General features: G+C 34.7%; 1 protein-coding gene across 13 annotated transcripts; it reads right to left on the bottom strand.

Annotated features, from left to right (window-relative positions):
- Positions 1–1,090: 1,090 nt before the first annotated feature.
- Positions 1,091–20,582, bottom strand: LOC111710406 (protein abrupt). Of its 13 annotated transcripts, none has more exons than XM_023484568.1 (4): positions 20,432–20,577; positions 17,162–17,954; positions 2,293–2,405; positions 1,091–1,277 (listed from the first exon to the last, which is right to left on the bottom strand). In XM_023484568.1, exons 2-4 carry the CDS (start codon positions 17,853–17,855, stop codon positions 1,173–1,175), a joined length of 912 nt encoding a protein of 303 aa, XP_023340336.1. In that variant the 5' UTR covers positions 17,856–17,954; positions 20,432–20,577; the 3' UTR covers positions 1,091–1,172. The 13 variants fall into 13 exon arrangements, with proteins under 13 accessions (XP_023340336.1, XP_023340349.1, XP_023340341.1 ...); XM_023484581.1 differs by lacking the exons at positions 1,091–1,277; positions 2,293–2,405 and adding exons at positions 3,391–3,820; positions 4,302–4,409; XM_023484535.1 differs by lacking the exons at positions 1,091–1,277; positions 2,293–2,405 and adding exons at positions 8,159–8,436; positions 8,656–8,708 and having other exon boundaries at positions 20,432–20,578.
- Positions 20,583–21,282: the final 700 nt, after the last annotated feature.

Genomic DNA, 21,282 nt, shown 5'->3' with positions numbered 1-21,282 from the left:
TAAAAACTAATACTAAAAGTTTATAGTATCCAGGACTAAGTCCTAAATGGACTGGGTTGGATCAAACAGAACATCCCAATCCACACTGCTGTGGTCGGCAGCTCCTGGCTCATCATGGCTGTTTATTGTATTATCTTCTCAATCCTTTCTAGCTCAATTTATTGTTCTATCCTCTTGATCCGTCCCAGCTCTGTTTAATATTCTATCCTTTCATGCCGTCATAGCTCAGTTTCTTCTTCTATCCTCTCAATCCGTCCTAGCTCAGTTTATTCTTCGATATCCTCGCAATCCTTCCCAGCTCAGTTTATTCTTCTATCCTCACAGCCCGTCCTAGCTCAGTTTATTCTTCAATCCTCTCAATCCGTCCTAGCTTAGTTTGATCATCTATCCTCTCAATCCTTCCCAGCTCAGTTTATTCTTCTATCCTCTCAATCCGTCCTAGCTCAGTATATGTCCTCTCAATCCGTCCTAGCTTAGTTTATTCTTCTATCCTCTCAATCCGCCCTGGCTCAGTTTATTCTTCTATCCTCTCAATCCGTCCCAGCCCAGCTTATACTTCTATCCTCTTAATCCGTCCCAGCTCAGTTTATTCTTCTATCCTCTCAATCCGTCCTAGCTCAATTTATGCTTCTATCCTCTCAATCCGTTCCAGCTCATTTTATTCTTCTATTCTCTCAATCGGTCATAGTATAGTTTATTCTTCTTTCCTCTCAATCCGTCCTAGCTCAATTTATTCTTCTATCCTCTAAATCCGTTCCAGCTCAGTTTATTTTCTATTCTCTTAATCCCAGCTCATTCAAATCTTTTTGATTCAGATAATTTTAAATCAAAAAATAATATGAATTTAAAGTTAAATTGTAAAATGTTTATGTGAGGCTAGCAATGTCCTGAAGAATATTTTACATCAAAATCTTTAAACACATTTTTAAGATGCTTATTGCATATCTTATCACATGTCAACAGAAAATGGACCGCGAAATTGTCTGATAAGCTTAATATATTAAAAATAGGAAAATATCTCTGAAGAATAATGAAAAAATACAATTTAAACCTTATTTAAATTTTCCACATTTATTTTTTGACGAAAAAATCAATCAAAATATATGTATTTTCGAAAAATATTTCCAGGAAAAGAATATTGTACAATTTAAAAAATGACTTTCGGATTCTTGTTAATTTCTATGCTGCAGGTTCATGTGGTTTCTTAAAGTATTTTTTGTCTTAAGAATCCTAGAACAGATTGTACAGCTGTACCCACGACTGTTCACATGAAGTGCCTGAAAAAAAAAACAATGAGTTAGAATGCGTAGTTTTGATAAACATGGGAAAAATGTACAGCTTAAACAAAGTTACCCAGAAAGGATGATACTGTAAAGACGACCCAAAACTTCTCAATTATGACGATTCCAAGTTTTAATTATGAATTTTGCCGTGAATCTCCTTATTGAATGATTTGGCAAAGAAATAAGTTTATGGTTGCAGGGCATCATGAATATGAAAACAGACCGTATAAATTCCGTACAGTCGTCTCAGTAGTCCCATCATTTGTGGTTAACCCTGACTTAATGTTTATATAATAGTTCTACTTTAAAAAAGATTCATGTAAATTAAATAAAATTAAATCACTCAAAAAATCTTGAAATTTAAACCAATCAAGTCAGGCTTTAAAGGGAGTTCCTACTATCCACGTTTCAATCTCAAGACGACATTACTAAATCAAGAATAAATCAAGGCCTTATAGCTTGTAAATTGTAGGACTTTTCCCTTTTAACTGTTTTAATTTATGGCTAATAAATGTTGGTTAATTTTTGTACTTAATTTATGAATATTTTTGTTGCATTCTTAATTATTATGCTGTCCATAACAGCTACAGCCGACATCCGATATCATGCAGAATACTTTTAACATTCAATTAAAGACCTACGAGTGCATTTGCTTGTAAACATACACGATTTATCTTTGTTAATTGTAAGAACAATTGCATTCGATCTGGAATAGATTTTTGAGTACATTTTTTCTTTTTGACTTTGATTTCACGAAACTGTTTGATCTTGCAAGCTTTAAAGATTTTTTTTGTTTTCTTTTCGGCTTAAAAATTATCAAGATTTTTTATTTAGTTATTATTATTACCTTTTTCACACTTATACGGATTGAACATCAGGGGAAAAAACATTTTATATTCAAGGATTTATTAAAAATGTAATGCATTCTTGCTTTAAAAGCTTAAACGTAATGAAATAAAAAAAATGCATTCTTAGCAAAATTATTTTTTTGTAATAATTAAAAGCTGACCTCGATATGTTCGTAAATGTTATTCTTTACTTTAGAAGATCTGCCACAGTCTGTACATGTCCATACCCCCGTACCGTCCCGGTACATCTTCTCCTGGATCACCCGTTCATAATCTGCAGTACACAATAACAATGCTTGTACACAATAACAATGCTGTTACACAATAACAATGTATGTGCACAATAACAATGAATGTACACAATAACAATGAATGTACAAAATAAAAATGCTTGCACAGTGTACAAAATAACAATGATTGTACACAATAACAATGATTGTACACAATAAAAATGCTTGTGCACAATAACAATGCTTGTATACACAATCATATTATTTATCCTATTCCTAGGACTGTTTTCTTTTTGCAATGTCTGAGAAAAAAATTCACAATATATTGACCTTGAAAGAAACTTTATCTTCTGTTATAAATGCGAGAAAATATAAGAACTTAAGTCTTGAATCTGAATCTTTTTTATAAGCTATGCATGGCCCTTTCTGATGTACCTTATACAGGGTTACCAAATATTAAGTGATACTTCAATAAGTTTAACCTTGTATTCTGCTTTAAACTTAACCTTTGGTAAATTCTTTAAAATTATTTGGGCAATAAAATTGGTTAATGGTTACAGCCAGCCTTTCTAAGAAAATACGAATGAAAATATAGGGAATTTGCAAGTCATCTTGACGGAGTAAGGACTTAAGTAAGTGGAAATAAAAGTATATTTCATAAGGGCTAAAATCCCGGACACTTCTCGTTTATAATCTCACTCCTTATCGGTAACAATACATAGAAAAACAAAACTTAATTTTAATTAGAGTTCTTTTATTGGAATAACACATTATTTACTTTTTCACTGAATATTAATTCGTATTAACACCGAAAACGTTTAAATAATTCACTTAATTATTCAATATTATTCACTAAATTATATTCCAAAAGATGGAGAAGGCAACAGGAAAGAAGACAATGAACTGAAGTGTCAGACTGTATAAATTAAAAAGATAAAAACATTAAAAAAATACATTTTTAATAAAAAAACAAGTTTTAAAAATTATTTGTTTATTATCAACGTTTTAACAAACTTGAATTTTTCTGGTGACAAGGAATATTTCCGCAGTGTGCACCCTGACGGTATAAAATTATTCTTTCATGGAAATTTTCAGGTCATTGAATGTAATAAAATTATCTTCACAGGTAGATTAGGTAGAGCTTGATTTGAAGGTACTTTGTTAACCGACCTAGAGGAACCGAATAGTTTACAGACCTACAAGTTTTACGACATTTTCGTAGGTTAGATCTTAAAAAAATGAAGGAGTAAGGGGGGAGTTTTAACAAAGATTTTTAAGAATATTTTTTAACAGATTGGTCAGAGACAGAAACATTTCAGGTCAGCTAGCCCTAGTTTGGATACTATATCGGCGAATTAAACTGCCAAAAAATGAGATCGTTGTTTGTGAACGTTTAACGAGTTCTTGGTTTTAAACCACTTGGAGCACTCCGGGCAGATATATCCCTGGGAGGTCACGTTGTTGTCGCAAAGGAACAAGATTCTGACGATGAACAGATAGACAAGGTATAATCCACGAATCAAAATCGATAATGCAGAAAACTCTTTATTTCCTAAAAAAATAACGAAATGAATAATGATAAATAATTATTACAGGGTTTACAAATTTATAATGAAAAGATTCTTACGATCTATTTTCCTATTCGTGAGACTATCTGTCGAAAAGTCCGAAGACGCTTTTTATACATTAAAACTTCTGAAAGATTGACAATTAAATGTTGATGAAAGTCACTAATTCTTTAAATAGAAATGTTTTTGTTTAACTTTGAAATGGTTCACTATTGATAAACGTTTTAACTCCGTCATCGGAGAACAAGGAAGAAAGGCGGGCTGAAATTGTTTGGTTTGGATTCTTGACTCCGAGAGGAGCATTTAAGTTGAAGACGATATTACATGAACTGTGGGGGGGGGGGGGTCTTAATGTTAATGGTTGACACACGTGCTTAGCCTCCACGTGGTTCCTCATGTTGGTGCTGTAGGTCGAGAAAAATCCGCAAGTAGAGCACTGCCACCCACCCTGAACCTTCTCCATCATACGGTTCAATGCCGCTGAAATATTATTTAAACTTTTATAATATTGTCAAGATTTATATTACACACTTTGTGTATGATCAACAGAAAATAAAAAAAAGTTTGAATAAAAAAGGTGAATTAGAAAGAAAAAATTAGTCAGAGACATAATGAAAGTAGAAAAAACAGGAAGAGGATTTAGAAGAGTCAGGAAGAGGAATTAGAATAATCAGGAAGAGGAATTAGAATATTCAAAAAGAGGATTTAGAAGAGTCAGGAAGAGGGATTAGAATAACCAAGAAGAGGGATAAGAATAATCAGGAAGAGGAATTAGAATAATCAGGAAGAGGAATTAGAATAATCAGAAAGAGGAATTAGAATGATCAGGAAGAGGAGTTAGAATAATCAGGAAGAGGAATTATAATGATCAGGAAGAGGAGTTAGAATAATCAGGAAGAGGAATAAGAATAATCAGGAAGAGGAATTATAATGTTCAGGTGAGGAATTAGAAAAACCACGAAATGGAATTAGAAAAGAAAGAATAAATAGGAAAATAAAAAGGATAAATAAGAATAAATAATCATGATGAGGAAGAGGAATTAGAATCAGGGGCGTACGAGAGCATTTGTGTAGGGTGGGGGGAACTTTTTGCGCAAAAAAAGTTATTGTTTGCCCCTTAAAAACCCCTTTTTTAACTATGTAAACCATTAGATCATATACACACTTTCATATAACAAGTGTCAATGAATTATTTATGTAATTTTCTTAAGTAGACTTTGGTGAAAAATAGAGATGGAAACGTTTCTTTAAAAAAAATCTTTTTTCATAGACAATACATATTGTATAATTATAAATAATGATATCAAAGCTATATTTACACTGAAGGCAGTAATGATTTAAGCTTTTTAATGAAACTTTTTCAGTTACAGGCAAAAGTGAGACTTCAAAGTAGGGAGTAGCGAGCGTAAGGCCCCCCCCCCCGTCTTACTACCCTGATTAGAATAATCATGAAGTGGAACAAAAATAAATTATCAAGAAGACGAATTAAAATAAAAAGAATGAAAAATAAAAAAAATAAAATATTCAAATTAAATAAATATTAACAAAAAAAAAGAAATTAGTGTCTGTGATCGAAACTATTTATCTCTTCATTACAGGGAGGCAATAGGGAGGCAATAGGGAGGCAATAGGGAGGCAATAGGGAGGATAGGGAGGCAATAGGGAGGCAATAGGGCAATAGGGAGGCAATAGGGAGGATAGGGAGGCAATAGGGAGGCATTAAGGAGGCAACAAATATTGGAGGGAATATAACATTGCCGAGACTTCCCAAGACCTTGTTGGGTTAGTTGGGTCCTAAAGCATCACGAACGTATACAGCGAACAAATTTATGGAGATTTTTCCACTTCTCAACAAAATAAAGCATTTTATTTACTTCAAAATCTACCTTTTTCTGGTTTAAAAACTAATCTATTTAGTTCAGAAATCAAATCCAATTCTTAGAAGAAAAATTAATTAAATTGCATCCCAAGGGTTGCAATCTCACATTACGATTTTGAGGTTGCAATGTAAATATCAGGGATTTAAAAGTGTCACAATTTTGATCAAAAATTGAAAAAGTAATAAAAAGTACTGATTGAGGAAAAAATTAATTATGGAAAAGTTAGTAAAGAAATTAAAAATCTGGTAGGGGAATTAAAATAATTAATTTGTAAAAGGAAAATAAAAAAAGGAAAAACTGTGGTAAACCTGAAATTAACAAATGTCGGTGTAACTGTGACGATCTTTATTACGTATTAAACATCAAAAACATTTTATTTTTAGTGCTTGAGCCTATATCTATGATTCCGAACAGAATTAAGGGTCTTAAAACAATTTCCGCATCCGGGACACGTGTATCTGGCTCCAACCACGTGTTTGGCCTCAACGTGGTTCCGCATGTTTGTACTGTGCATTGAGGAAAATTCGCAAACTGTACACTGCCATCCTCCCTCTGTGTTCCGATACATGTATTCTTCCCAACCTACAGTACAGCATAGTACAGTGCAGTACAGTTAGGTAACATTACAATATACTTAACAGAAGTATCTGTTTTCTAACCAATTTTAGTAATAATTAGCAGAATGTTTGCTTTTAAACACCTAAACACAACTTAATGAATTGTTCACTAAAAAGTGGCAGCTGGAAAACAAATAAAATAACCAAAAATATTTTTTACAGGTATTTGACAAAATTTCTTTAATGCTTAAGACGATGTCTGTGGTTACTCAGAGCGTTCCTTGTTTTACAAAACTTGGCACAAATCGGACAATAATGTCCTTCAGAGACAAGATGGTTGGATTCCACGTGGTTTCTCACGTTGGTTGAGTAGGGGGAGGTGTAGGCACAGACGGTACAGTGCCACCCTGTCCCAGGGGGCTCACCACGGACTATCATGCTTTCTATACTCTCTGAATAAATAATAACAAATTTAAAAACCCTAATCAAGGAAATGAACTATCGTATGAAAAAAAATACTGAAATCTGAAACTTAATTAGATGTCCAGGCTGAAGACTGACATTTAATTAAAAAATTAAAGCATAGAAGATCGGATCTGTCCGCAATGGTGACAAACATTTTCCTGGCATTCTTATCTTGATTTCTTATCCAAATATCTTTAATCTTGCAATGTTGATATGCATTTCATTATGCCGATATTCTAAAACATTATGATAATATTTTTAAATATATTTGGGCTTTACGTGTTCTTTCATCTTTATTTACCAATGGCATTTAACTGAGATCAAAAAAATTTGTATCTAACAGTTTGATCTTCTTATATCCAAGACAAGTAAATATGAGTTAGTTGTAGACAGAAAAGTGAAACGGATTTTAAATGTATCCCTAGGTTTGATGTCTGGTAATAATGGTATAAACTGTATCTCTATGATTGATATTAGTTGTATCCCTAGGTTTTGACCTCTGATATCAATTGTATCCTTAGGTTTGATATCTGGTATAAGTTGTATCCCTAGGTTTGATGTCTGATTTCATTTGCATCCATAGGTTTTGATGTCTGATATCAGCTGTATCCCTACATTTTATGTCTGATATAAGTTGTATCCCAAGGTTTTGATGTCTGATATCAGCTGTATCCCTACATTTTATGTCTGATATAAGTTGTATCCCTAGGTTTTAAGTCTGATATCAATTGTATCCCTAGGACTGATGTCTATAACGAAGTTTATGAATATTTAGCGCATTTCTTGTTAAGCAGAACTTCTGACAAACATGACAGCTGTATCCTGCGCTGGCTACGTGGTTCGCTTCAATATGGTTTCGAACATTTGTGCTGTACTTGGACTCGAACAAACATACATTACACTTCCAGACACCAGAGGAGCATTTGACCAGCATACTTGCGATACTTTCTAGATATAAAAGTTATTTTTTACAGGAAATATACATCGTAGTTGAAGGGTCTGTTTTAACCAAACAAGTAAAAATTCCGCAAAAATAACATAAAATATACTTCCGTGACTATAAGGGAAAAAGGATATCAGAGAAGTTGTGAGAATGACATTTTGAATTTTAAATTTCATCTTTACGAGTTTAAGATAAAGCCCTAGTTTATCATATACAAACTAACAACATAATTATCAGTAATTTTAACTCTTTTAGGTTAATATAAAAATAAAAGAATAAAAAGAGGAAAGGACAAGAATCAGAAAACTTTTAAAACACTTAATCTAATGCGCAATATTATAATTGATGAATTCGTTTCATTTCAATAATATTTTTTAAAAATCCTTATGATTTATGTTTTATCTAAATCAATATTTACAAATGTCACTGACTCAAATCCTGCTTTTTGATAATGAATATTAAACAGATGAATTTAAAATGGGAGTTCCTCTGTGAGTTCGGGAAACATGAGCTTTCAGCGAATTCTTGGAAGGACAAAATTTGTTGCAATGAGGACAAGTGTAGCCTCCGGTATTGACATGCTTAGCCTCCACGTGCTCCCAGAGCCTCGTTTTTAACCTCGTCTCCCAACCACAAGCCTGACATACCCAACCAGCCTCGGTCTTCACACAAACCAAGTTTTAAATAGAAGAAATATCTTTTTTGTCCAAAAACTTTTTATAGCTGAAAAAAATGAATTGGGTTTATTTTAAAAACTGAAAAAAAATTGCGATTATTATCTAATGAAATATTTAAAAATTAAAAACTAGTTTTTGGTCAAGAGATTTAGTTGTTTAAAAAAATATTTTACCAAACCAAACTTAATGAGTTTGTTATCCTGCCTTTTGCATATGCTCTTCAACACCGGGATTAGCAAAATTATCCACAATACATACTAGGAAATCAACCAATCAATATTGATTACAAAATAATCATTTTTATTTTTAACAAGTTTTCAATTCTTAATTTATTGGGGTTTCAACGACAGGAAATCGTGATTTCATTTTAAATGTAATTAAGAGAAAATTATGATGACAGAAGACGGGTTAGATTCTCCAGGTTTTACTTATAAAAATCCGGGCTCAACTCCAGACAAAGGTTACAGGACGGAGAGGATATCCCGGTACTACTCCAGGCCAAAGATACAGGACGGAGAGAAGTGTCCAGGTTCTAATCAAGACCAAGGATACTTGATGTATCCAGATATTTATGAGACTCAGAAGCTGAATGGTCCAGCTCAGGATGCTTCTTCCTCAGATGTTGTCTGTAAACATCCCTCCGTCGGAACATAAGACCACAGAAGCATGAAAGCTGGAGATTACAATGCCGTGCCTCAACATGTTTCATCACGTGATCCTTCTTCTCCCTAGAGTAGGGGCACAGGGCGCAGTTCCAAACCTTCTTCTGTCCCTCGCCAATACTTTCGTACATCTTGTCCAGAATAGTCTCGGTGAAAGCTAAAAATTATAAACTTTCTTATTTGAAATCTTAGTTTTTCTCTCAATTTTATGTTAATGGAAAATGACAATTTCTAGACAAAAAGACACCCATCCAACCCCGTTTCGTTATTACAATTTAAGGTTGGACGTCTCTAACTCCTTGCTTACTTCCCGATGAAACCTCCACTTGTGGGATCGGAGAGAGGATTTGCTGTGGAAGGTTTGCAGGCACTCCGGACAGGTAACTAGGACCTGAACTGGGAGATGTTTAACCTTGATATGCTCCTGCACGTTATATTTCTTCTTACTCGAGTAGACACAGGAATTACAGATGAAGATTGTAGTTCCCCTCTCGTCCAGGCCTCGGTCCAACATTTCTTCTATTAGATCTAAAGAATAATATTCTGACCATAACATTGATCTATATATATGTTTGTATGTCCGATCATAACTCATGAACCTCTTGACCGATAAGTCTTAAATTTTTGATTGGGCAACTCGGAAGAACCACGTGGTTAAATATTCTTACTTGTGAGCTGACTTTTAAAAAGAAAGTTTGTTTATATTTTCATTGAAAATTATGGCAACATTGATGACTTTTATTCAGCTATAGAATCCTCCGACTTAACAGTACTCCTAGATACAGTGAGAACATTGTGAGAGATCTTCATGTGTCTCTCAAAGCGACCTCGAGAGTTAAAAATTTTGGGACAGAGCTCACAAATAAACCCGGAAAAATCTTTCAAGTGTTTGGATTTAATATGAGAAATGATATTCAGCTTTTCTTTGGATGAGTATTTCGAGCCTGAGCAGGCCATGCAGACGAATAGGTTCAGGTCTAGGGATATCCGTGATTCTATCTCTACGTCCCACCGGAACTCATTCAAGTCATCCGGGTCCTGATCAAAATCTAGCCCTGGACCAGGCTCAATATCAATCTCTTCCTTGATCATCAGATCCTTGATTTCGTCTCCAGAGCAGGACGTTTTCTCTCCAGGACGAAGTTTAGTAGGAAGATCAGACATGGAGCTGCATACGGAGGAAACCCGTCCTGAAATGCAATTCTTGAATCAAGCCTTCAGATGTTAGGTGTCGAAGCATGCAGGTCGGTGCGAAGACAAGCGAACATGCCGATATTATTCAAACCATGTACACGTAGGGGATTAATAAAAGACAAGACAGACAAATCATGATAAATATTTATTTTAATTAACAAAATAGTTGAAAATAGATACTATTGTTATAATAAATCCCATCTAGAAATAAAGTTATTATGTATACTACTGATATGTCAGAAAAATCGTCAAATATATATTATTGAAATGAAGTTTCCATCGTTTTCATTTTTGCCAGACTAATGCTATGCTGCCGGCTGGTGTGCTTCTCCAATCCTGAATAAGTAGTGCTGTGTGCGGAGCAGAGCGCGCAGGTGTATCCCGGAAACCCAGGAAGATGCTGAGATTGAACATGGGAAAGGAGAAGGTTTTTAACCTTGCTCATGTAGTTGCACTCACAACAGAACCAGTTTCCTCCGTCCCCCTTTCTCATCCTGTCCATCGTCTCCTGTTTCCAGTCCATCCCCTCCAGGCCGTTCCCCACAATCGGTTCCTTCCCTTGCCGTCCTAGAACAGTCAGGAACAAGATTAAACTTGAGTTCCCTAGTTTGTTAAATGATAAACACACGCCTTTGGTTTCAAAAAAAGACCTTAAAGACAGGATTTTGGGGATTTATTTCAGACAGAAGATAAATTATTTAAAGTATATTATGTTAGTATCTTTTATGGCATTTAAGTTTATGCTGTTGGAAAGCGTTTAAAGTTTTTGATATGGTTGAGCAGAGGTGGCAGGTGTATCCCGGGAAGTCCAGGTGAACCGACTGAATGTGAGAGATGACCGCAACCCGCTTTCTCGCCGTGTACAGGCACGTTGTACATTGATAGCTGTACGACTTGTCATCCGGTCGTAGAACATTCCGGATCATCCCAGATAGCATCTCATCCCCGAATTCTGGAAATTAAACTGATTTAAAACTTAAAATGCTAAAATGCGCCAATTTTATTAATCTAAAATATCCAAAACTTTGTGCTTTCTGTGAAATCTGGATCTGTGGACAAGTAGACCGTTTCTGGAGTTGCAAAGTCGACCGCAAAGGTTGCAACTAAACGAGACGTGGACATGACTCTTCTCAATGTGCTTGTACACCTCATTGATGCTACCGGAGAAGTTGCAATCCGTGCACCAATAGCTAGCTCCGTCCTTGCTGATTTTGGACCGGACCACAGCATCACTCTCGTAGTTACCCCCAACCATAGGTCCATCATGATCATCTCCTGAGAAGATTTTAAAGTTGAATTCAAGACATATCGAAAAACACCGAGTAAAATTTCAATCTTTCTCTAATAAAAATAAGGGAAAATGGAAGAGAACGAGACGTTTAAACTTTAATTTTTTATTTTGTTGTATAATCTTGAGAAGAACAATTCTTATGTAGAAATGTAGAAATGGTTATTATTGAAAATGTTGCCGAGGATGCTGTTGGTATTGCTGAGGATATTGTTGATTATGCACAGCTTTGTGAGTCATTGACATGTGAACATTGAACGAATTTCGAGATCTGTAAGTTTTCGGACATACTGTACAACTGTACACCATCTGCTCCGTCATATGTTTCACCTCAACGTGGTTGTACACATTCGTGGATTTCGACACGTAGTCGCACACTTGACACATCCAGCGACCCTGGCCAACATTTGCCATCTTGGCTCGTACTTCAGCGTCAAAGTCTAGGAAAAAAATGGCGTCAGAGGAAAGAAAGTTACAACCCTTTGTGTTTATAACTCATATGAGTGTTTAGAGCGTTCCTAGTTCTAAAGAAGTTCTGGCAAATCTGACAAATATATCCTGGAGTTTCCACATGCTTGGATTCAATATGATACTTGACATTGGTGGACTTGGAGACGAACCCACACTCCTTACACTCCCACTTTCCTCCCCCCAGGTTCAGCATCAGTCTCAGGATATCTTCTAAACAAGGAACATGTCTGCTAGTCTCAGAAGTTTTAAATCTTTGCTATTTTCTTCCATTTTTTGGGATTTGGACAATCAATATTGATGGCGATGTTCTTTACTCATATGCACTCCAAGCGCGTTCCTTGAGTTGACCTGCCTGCTACAGTACACGCAGGTATATATTAAAGGGTTGTCCTTGAAATGCCTGGACTCAATGTGACAAAAGACTTTGTGCCTGCTAGACCCGTTAAAGTTGCATAGTCGACAGCTGAATCCCTTCATGGGGTCTTTAAAGATATTCTCCGTTATATCCTTTTCTCGCTCCTCAATCAGATCTAAAGGAATATATTTGGATCTTGATTTCCATGTGTCGAGTAGGTGTCCAATAGATGGTGCATGATAACAATAACAAGATTTACTAGAAACCCATCTAACCAGGATTCCTCCCAGATTTCAATGTTAGGTCGGGCCTATATCAAAATTGGCATATTTCCAACAAAATTGACAGGTTTACCCTTAAATTTATCAGGTTTATAACTCGAAATTGGAAGATTTTTTTTTACTAGAAATTGATTAATTTGTACGACAGCAGGAAAGGCTTTATCGCCAAATTTGGCAGATTTTTAATTTCGAAATTGGAAGGTTGGATAACCTCACTCGAATTGGTTCTAGGAGGAACCCTAGATCTATGGCTTACACACAACAAGGCGATCAAACAAACAAAAGAAAATAATGAACTAATATTTTAAAATAATTATTATTTGCGAAGGGGTAAGTTGCAGACTAACCAGCTGTTTACACAAATTGACACCAGAATGTAGAAAGTTAAAAGTTGAAACGCAAGACAAAAAATAAAAAGCGCAAAGAATCAATTTTTTTTTTTAACCGAGAGTGTATCTGAGAAAATATGGCTGAGAAAGAATAGCTGTGAAAATATGGTTAAAAAATATGGTAGAGACGATATGGCTGAGACAAACCAGCTGTTTTCTCAAATCGACACCAGAATGTAGAAAGTAAAAGTTTAAACGCAAAGACAAAAAGCGTAAAAAGTTTTTTCTACCGAGAGTGTATGCCCAGTTCACTCTACAGGAAACCAAAATATAGCTGAGAAAATATAGCTGAGAAATTATAGCTAAGAAGGTACAGCTGAGAAAGTATAGCTGAGAAAATTTGGTTGAGAAAATAAAGCTGAGAAAGTATGGCTGAGATAATATAGCTGAGAAAATATATGGCTGAGAAAAAATGGTTGAGAATATATGGCTGAGAAAGTATAGCTGAGAAAGTATAGCTGAGAAAGTATTGCTGAGAAAATATAGATGAGAAAATATGGCTGAGAAAATAGGATGAGAAATTATAGCTGAGAAAATATGGTTGAGAAAATATGTTTGAGAAAATATGGTTGAGAAAATATGGCTGAGAAAATATGGTTGAGAAAATATGGTTGAGAATATATGGTTGAGAATATATGGTTGAGAAAATATGGTTGGGAAAATATGGCTGAGAAAATATAGCTGAGAAAGTATAGCTGAGAAAATAGGACTAAGAAAATATGGCTGAGAATATATGGCTGAGATTTTAAAGATGAGAAAATATGAATATGAAAATATGGGTGAGAAAATATGGGTGAGAAAATATGACTGAGAAAATTTGACTGAGAAAATATGGCTGAGAAAATATAGCTGAGAAAGTATAGCTGAGAAAATAGGACTGAGAAAATATGGTTGAGAATATATGGCTGAGAATATATGGCTGAGAATATATGGCTGAGATTTTATAGATGAGAAAATATGAATATGAAAATATGGGTGAGAAAATATAGGTGAGAAAATATGACTGAGAAAATATGGCTGAGAAAATATGGATGGGAAAATATGGCTGAGAAAATATGGCTGAGAAAATATGGCTGAGAAAATATGGCTGAGAAAATATGACTGAGAAAATATGGCTGAGAAAATATGACTGAGAAAATATGGCTGAGAAAATATTGCCGTGAAAATATGGCTGAGATAATATGACTGAGAAAATATGGCTGAGAAAATATGAATGAGAAAATATGGCTGAGAAAATATTGGTGAGAAAATATGGCTGAGAAAATATGACTGAGAAAATATGGCTGAGAAAATATGGCTGAGAAAATATTGCTGAGAGTTTATAGCAGAAAAAATATGGCTGAGAAAATATAGCCATGAGAAGAATTAATGAGATGAGTAAGGTATTTTATCCTTTAATTAGTTATTTCACATAGTTCTTCCTTTTATCTTACAATTTTTTTATTTTTATTTAACACTAAAGGTGAGGTTTCATTTTCAAAATAAATCCAGACGCCCCCCCCCCCCCTTCACTCTTGTTTTTCTGTATACGTGTAAAATATCTTTTTCCAATTTGTTATCCATTAAAAGGGTTAAAAAGGAAAATTAAAAGAAATTATAGTTAAAAAAAAAAGTGACTTTTTCTATTCACAAAGATAAATGCAAATCTTTGCCTTTAAAAAAATAAATCAGATATTCATGTTTACACATTTGAAAATTCGATATTTTAACCTGCGGTCTCCTTCTGAAAGTGGCCTACGGATTTTTATCACATAAACAATTATTGATCATATAAGTTCTTAAGGATCCGTTGTGAATCAGATGTACATGGCCTTCTTAAAATGAAGAGTCACTTAAAATTGCATCAATTTAAGGTTCTTAGAATATTTTGTTTAATGTTCTAAATTTAAGTCGTATTTAGTCACAACAATTATCCACGATTTTAAATAATAAACATGTAATTTTTTTATTTAGTTTTGCACTGTAAATGATTGCAGACAGATTTTATCTTAGAGAGTCCTTTCAGGCACTAATTTATTAAAATTTTCTTTAAAAATATTGCTTTAAATACATGTTTATTATGGTAAGGGGTATATATTTTCAAAAAAAAATAGTATTTTCCAAACCCAATTTTTCCCCCGGCGGATCCAAGAATAATGTCAATCCCAAATTACAAAAAAAAATTTCGTTCTAAAGCAAAAATCTCAACCGGCAGCGAGGAATCAATAAAATTATGAATATTCCCTATTTGACTGGTTTCAGCAAATAAAATTTGTTTAGAATGGTGGAAGTAAAAAACTTTCCTTGCATGAAGACTTTAACGCAGCTTTATAACTATACCCCCCCCCTCAACTACACAAAAAAAAATGTATATCCCCACTACACTACCTATTTCTTATTTTATTTAGAGTTTTTTAATGAAAAATATTTAACTATTTTACTTATTAAAAATGGATTATATCTTCTTTTATAACTCTTCAAAAATAATATCCCCCCCTCCCCAGTATATTAGTATTAATAGCGTGGACGAATTTATAAAGTGGTTGTTTCTCGTTTTCAGAGGTAAAAACTCAAGTCATAGCTTAAATGTAGCATCAAAAAATTCGGTATCATAAAAAAAATACTGGTAAGTTCCTCTTATAAATATTATAATTAAAATAACCGATTTTTTTCTAGCTTCAGAAGACATGAATATTTGTGTTGGGAAAAATGGTCAAGAGATGAATCCTTACGTTATCCCATCTTAAATATTCTTCAGTATTTCATTTCATTTTAAAATAATAACTAATGTCCTTCATCAATTATCTCCCAGATTTTCAGTTCAGATTTCGTGGATTCCGGCTCATACTCGTCAGCGTCCTCCTCACATCGTCCTTGTTTGAACTCGTCCTCCTACCTCGGCCAGCAACTCCGTAAGGACGAAAACACTCGTTTACAACTGACAGACGTAAGAATATAGTGTCCCCCTCTAAAGGAGACACATTTACCAAAAATCTATTATTATGACAAGTTGGGTTCCAAAAACTTCGTCAGACTTTTAAATTAAACCTAATGTACAGAGTAAGGTTTACTTCTATCAGGTTTAAACAAAAAAGTCTGGTGACTCAAGAATTAAGACAGGATAGACAGTCCAAAAATGGGTTCCTAATATTTAAGGTTTTCCGAAAAAAAATAAAAATGTCCGAAAATGCATCTTTTGATAATCATTAACCATACGAGTATTTGTAGATTAAATTTGGTTTTAGTAACAAAATGTTAATTAATAAGGAATATCTGCAAAATAGTTTTGTGACTCAGAAAACAAAATTTAATCTGCTAAATAACCCCCTGAAGCATACATATTTATAAAATTAAATTTGTGCGTTCTGCAAAAATTAAATGAAAATAATATGCTTCTCAGGTTTAATAAAACAAGCCTAATTCAGAAATTTAATCAAAATCAAAGGTTAAAAAATAGTTTTTCTGATTTAGGTTTAGGGAAATATACACAGTATGTTAAAATAATCACACTGTGGATATTTTACTATTAATTGTAGAAAAATGAAACTCCCAGACAGCAAAAATCTAAGTTTTTTCAAATTGACGATTTTTATATTTAAATAAATCTGACATCATAAAATGATTTTTTTTATTTTAGAAAGTTTACACAAAAATATCAAATTAGCCATTAGTCCCTGTATTTTTAGTTTATTAGAAGAACTGTTTTGAAAAAAACTGAACTTATACTGGGATTTACATTATTTCATAACGTGATTTATACATAAGGATCAGCATGGCGAATTCAATTCTGTGATTATTTTTTTTTTTTTAACTATTATCTAAAATAAATTTTTATCTCGAGATTGCAAGAAAAGTTGCCCGCATTTTGAATCGTTGAGTATCCGTCTTTTTTATCCATCTTTTTCCCCCAAGTTCAATTTTTTCCCCTTTTTTAGATTTTTAGAACAATTTTTTAGTTTTTTCAATTTAGCCAATGATGAGGGGGGAGGGGGTGAAAACATTATAAAATATATCAAAATGGAAATATTTCATATAAAATTCGTCAGTGGAATCCTTCAGTATAAGTCACGTTAAAAAAAAAATTCTCTTACCTTTGTTTCCATCAGCTCCGGTCGCTTGCATCGTACTCGGGTCATAGGAACCTTCATCATATCCTTCATAGCCTTCATAATCATAATCATCGGGATAGTTTTCCTGCAGTGCAACCGTACCCTGGTCCCCGGTATCCTGGTATCCATGGTTCAACTCCTGACTAACAGGTACGGGTTGATCTCTGGGTTCAGATTTAACAGGGATTACTTCCTGGATATCATCGTCTTGGCTGGGAGTGGGAGGAGGGACGGACGGACGGTTTTTTTTGGCAGGAGGAGCGGTTTCAGGGGGGTCACGGGACCGTGATTTGGGTTCAGGTTTGGCACTATCTGAAGAATTGTTTTGTGTGAGTCCTTTGACCCTAAGCTCTTCAGCGACGGATAAGAATGAATTTAACTCTTCCTGGGCAACGTTCACCTCACCCATATACATAAAGTTCAACACTGAAACTAATTCCTTGTATTTTACGCCCTTGAGATATAATAGAGGGTGTTGATGAGGATTCTTCCGAAGAATGTTTCTGAAGAAAGGTGAACAAGCAGAGAGAATGACTTTGTGTGCTTGAAGCTGTGAATCGTCACACGCTAGGGTTACGTCAAAAAAGTCTTTTTCCTCGCGCAGTTCACGAAACGCGACACTTATGTTAGATTCGAAATCGTTCCATCGAAGGCAGAACTTTTCGCTTGATCCCATCTTGATATCTATGATATACGCTTTTTTCAACAAATTTTCACATTTTCTGTATTCCCCTTTCCTAGTTTAGTTTCCAAATTGATGCAACTCGAACCGAATCTAAAAAAAATTATGTTAATGTTTTCCATCAATCAGAGTTTTAGGGATGACCAATACTATCCACATATATTATAAAAAAACTTACCCCTCCTGAAAAGTCATGTTATGACAAAGTCAAGTACTCAGAATATTTCAGAATATTCCCAGTTAATAATCAACAGCGAATAAATCATCTTTAATTAAAATATCCCAAGAAAGTAAAAAGTACTGAAGTTTTTTCAAAATTGCAGTAATAATTTGTACTATAATGGGTTTGGTTATGAAACGAAATTTATGTTATTAGAACTGTTAAATTTCCTTTGAAAAAGATGAAGGCAAAAATCTCCCCTGAGTAAATCACCTAACACATCAAATGCGCTTTAATTTAGTAAGATAAAAGAAGACGGATAAACACATAGTAATCTTTATTTACTATTTTTAGGCGAAGTTGCATTTTTAGAAGCTTAATCTATATATATATATAAATATACTTTAAATGTATGTCTGTCTGTCCGTTTGTATCCAATAAACGTCAAAATGGCTGAACCGATCGGGCCCAAATTTTATGTGGTACCTCACACATGTCCCCAGGGTTTATTGATGATGAAAATTTCAATTTTAGCCTCCAACAAAATTCGATTTGCATAAAATGTTTAAAATCCACAAAATTTTCTTATAAAATCCGCAACATTTTTTATACAATGTAAAGATAAATTGTTCACAGTTGTAATAAAAGAAAGGAACAAAGCGACCACAAAGCATTGTAAAATGAATAATTAAGGATTAGACAGATTAAGACAATTTGAAGGCTAGGCTACAACAGGCTAGGGGGCCGAGTGCTATAAAAAGAATAACCTTAAAACTAGCGGGCCGAGCGCTGTGAAAAGGGCCAACTAAAAAACAGACTACAGTGGAATAATATTCCTGAAATGGTTCTCTATTTCCATCTTACTTACATTCGCCTTTCTCATTATGCAAAGAAGTTAATTTAATTTTAACTGTTGAATTTACTTTGGAGAAATTTAAGTAATAAAATTTCACCTAAACAGAAAGAAATTAGGAGAAAATTAAGAATAAACAAAATCGTTGTGAAGGCAGCAGAAAATTGGTACAAAGATTTTAAAACATCAAAAGCTGTGTGCTAGTGTAGTCCCTAGCGTTGACTTTTAAAAACCAGTTTCAAGATGAAATTTTGTGGATTTGTAGAAATAATTTTCGCACAATCATAAAAACGAAATGATCATTATACTCAAAACACAAAACATGCAAAGAGTGGAAGGGTCCATCCTAGTATACGATTATCTAAGGCTAGAAAGAAGGGCGCGAAGCGCCTTGAATTTCTAGTAATATTAGAATTAGTTAGTTTAGGTTAAGACAATTTCTGGGCCGAGTGCTGCGGCTAGGACAGGCTAGGGGGCCGAGCGCTGCGGCTAGGACAAGCATAGGGTCTAAGCGCCGCGGCTAGGAAAGGCAAGGGGCCGGGCGCTGTGGCCACATGACCAATTTTATCCGTATGTTACATGCGAGATCCAAGTGCAAAATTGATGGGGGCTGGGGGCCGTCTAAAAATCGTTTACTAGGAATTACCCATATGATAACACAAAAAAAATGAAGAAATAAATTACCGCAGACAGAGGGACCCTAAAAATCGTTCTCTAGAAAATTACCCAATTTTGTATCTGAGCACTAATTTTCAGCAAAATTATTATTTATTTTTAATATTGTAGGGTTAGGTTAGTTTAAGACAATTTCTGGACCGTACACAGCGGCTAGGACAGGCTTGGGGCCGAGCGTCGCGGCTAAGACAGGCTAGGAGCTTGGTGCTGCGGCAACATGATCAATTATATCCATGTACATATGAGGTTCATGAACAAATATGTTAGGAGAGGTGAAGGGGGGGGAGGGGGGTTCAAAAAAGAAATTACCTGGGGTCCGTCCCCTTATAGTATACGATTTTTGACCCCCCCCCCCCATCAATTTTGAACATGACCACTTTTAGGGTCCGTCCTAGTATACGATTTTGGACTCCCCACCCTCCTACCTCTTACTTTTAAGCAAAATTAATATTTTTTATAAATATATGGTTAGGTTCAGACAATATCTGGGCCGAGCGCTGCAGCTAGGGGTCCAAAAATCGTAAAGGGGGCCGGGCGCTGTGGCCAAATGACCAGTTATATCCATGTGTTACATATTGGATCAATGTCCATAATTGATAAGAGGGGGGGATCCAAAAATCGGTAATTTCCTAGAGAACGATTTTTGGAAACCCCCCCCTTCCTATCAATTTTGTACATGGACCTTACAGAAAGTATCTTAACTTAACCTAACCCGTGGCCGNTCACTTATGCATCCAACACACACGTGGGTGCAGCTCTACCCCAATTACCGAAATTACCAAGCGACGAACCATTCATAAATTCCTGAATCTATAAAAAAGGTAAAACTGTGAACAATATTTTCTAGTTATTGCTTTGATGATTATTATATATCATTATTACCTTACTAAAAACAAGTTGAAGCTGTCTCAAACCATCAAAAAATTCACGTTTTGGTTTATCACGGTTTTTCAGTGTTATCTGTTTGGTGGTTCGATGCTGAGCACCTTTCTTTGAGAAGCCGGTTGTTGTGATAGATAGATAGATTTATTGACTGAAAACCTTGGCAAAATATGATACTTTAATGGCGGGAAATTCAAAATAAATTTGTAAGATCGTATCATCCGGACTCTCCGGACTACGAGGGGAGGAACAGGAAATCCAGCCACAACAAAATCTAGTCCTACAAGTCACGGAAACTATCAATATAAAATATTTTATCAAAAGAGTTTATTTAATGCATTTCATATTTATTCACGATTAATCTGGTTTTAGTAATAGTAAAGTCTGGTCCAGTGTAAAAAAATAAAATATTTCATTATCATTTTCAGGAGTGCGCAGGCGTATGGCCCCCCATCCCATTCTATACCCCCCTTTCATTCCACCAATGCCCTATCTATAATTTTAACAAAAGAAAAGTAATAATAAAATGATAATAATCATCAGAGGCGCAACTAGGGGGGGGGCGGCCGGGCGCGCGCCCTCCCCTAGCACCTGAGAGGGGGGGCGCGCCCCCCCTGCAGAATGAAAAGAAAGAAAGAATGGCGAAAATCAGTATCACAGGAATAAGAAAACCAATATCGAGTTATTGTAGAAATTTTATTATACTATAGTTAGTTTTAAAAAAATATTTTTATCTTTCTCAATTCTCAAGGCTAAAGGCTATTGTAAACATTTAATGTAAAAAAAGGTTCTGAACTGTATTTTATTTGTGTTGAGTTTATAGAGTACTCGTAGATATCAAACTTTGAATT

The sequence above is a fragment of the Eurytemora carolleeae genome, unplaced genomic scaffold, assembly GCF_000591075.1.
Source record: "Eurytemora carolleeae unplaced genomic scaffold, Eaff_2.0 scaffold170, whole genome shotgun sequence".
NCBI classification, from domain to species: Eukaryota; Metazoa; Arthropoda; class Copepoda; order Calanoida; family Temoridae; genus Eurytemora; species Eurytemora carolleeae.
The sequence above is the reverse complement of the archived record's forward strand: the minus strand, read 5'-3'. Positions and strand labels throughout refer to the sequence as shown.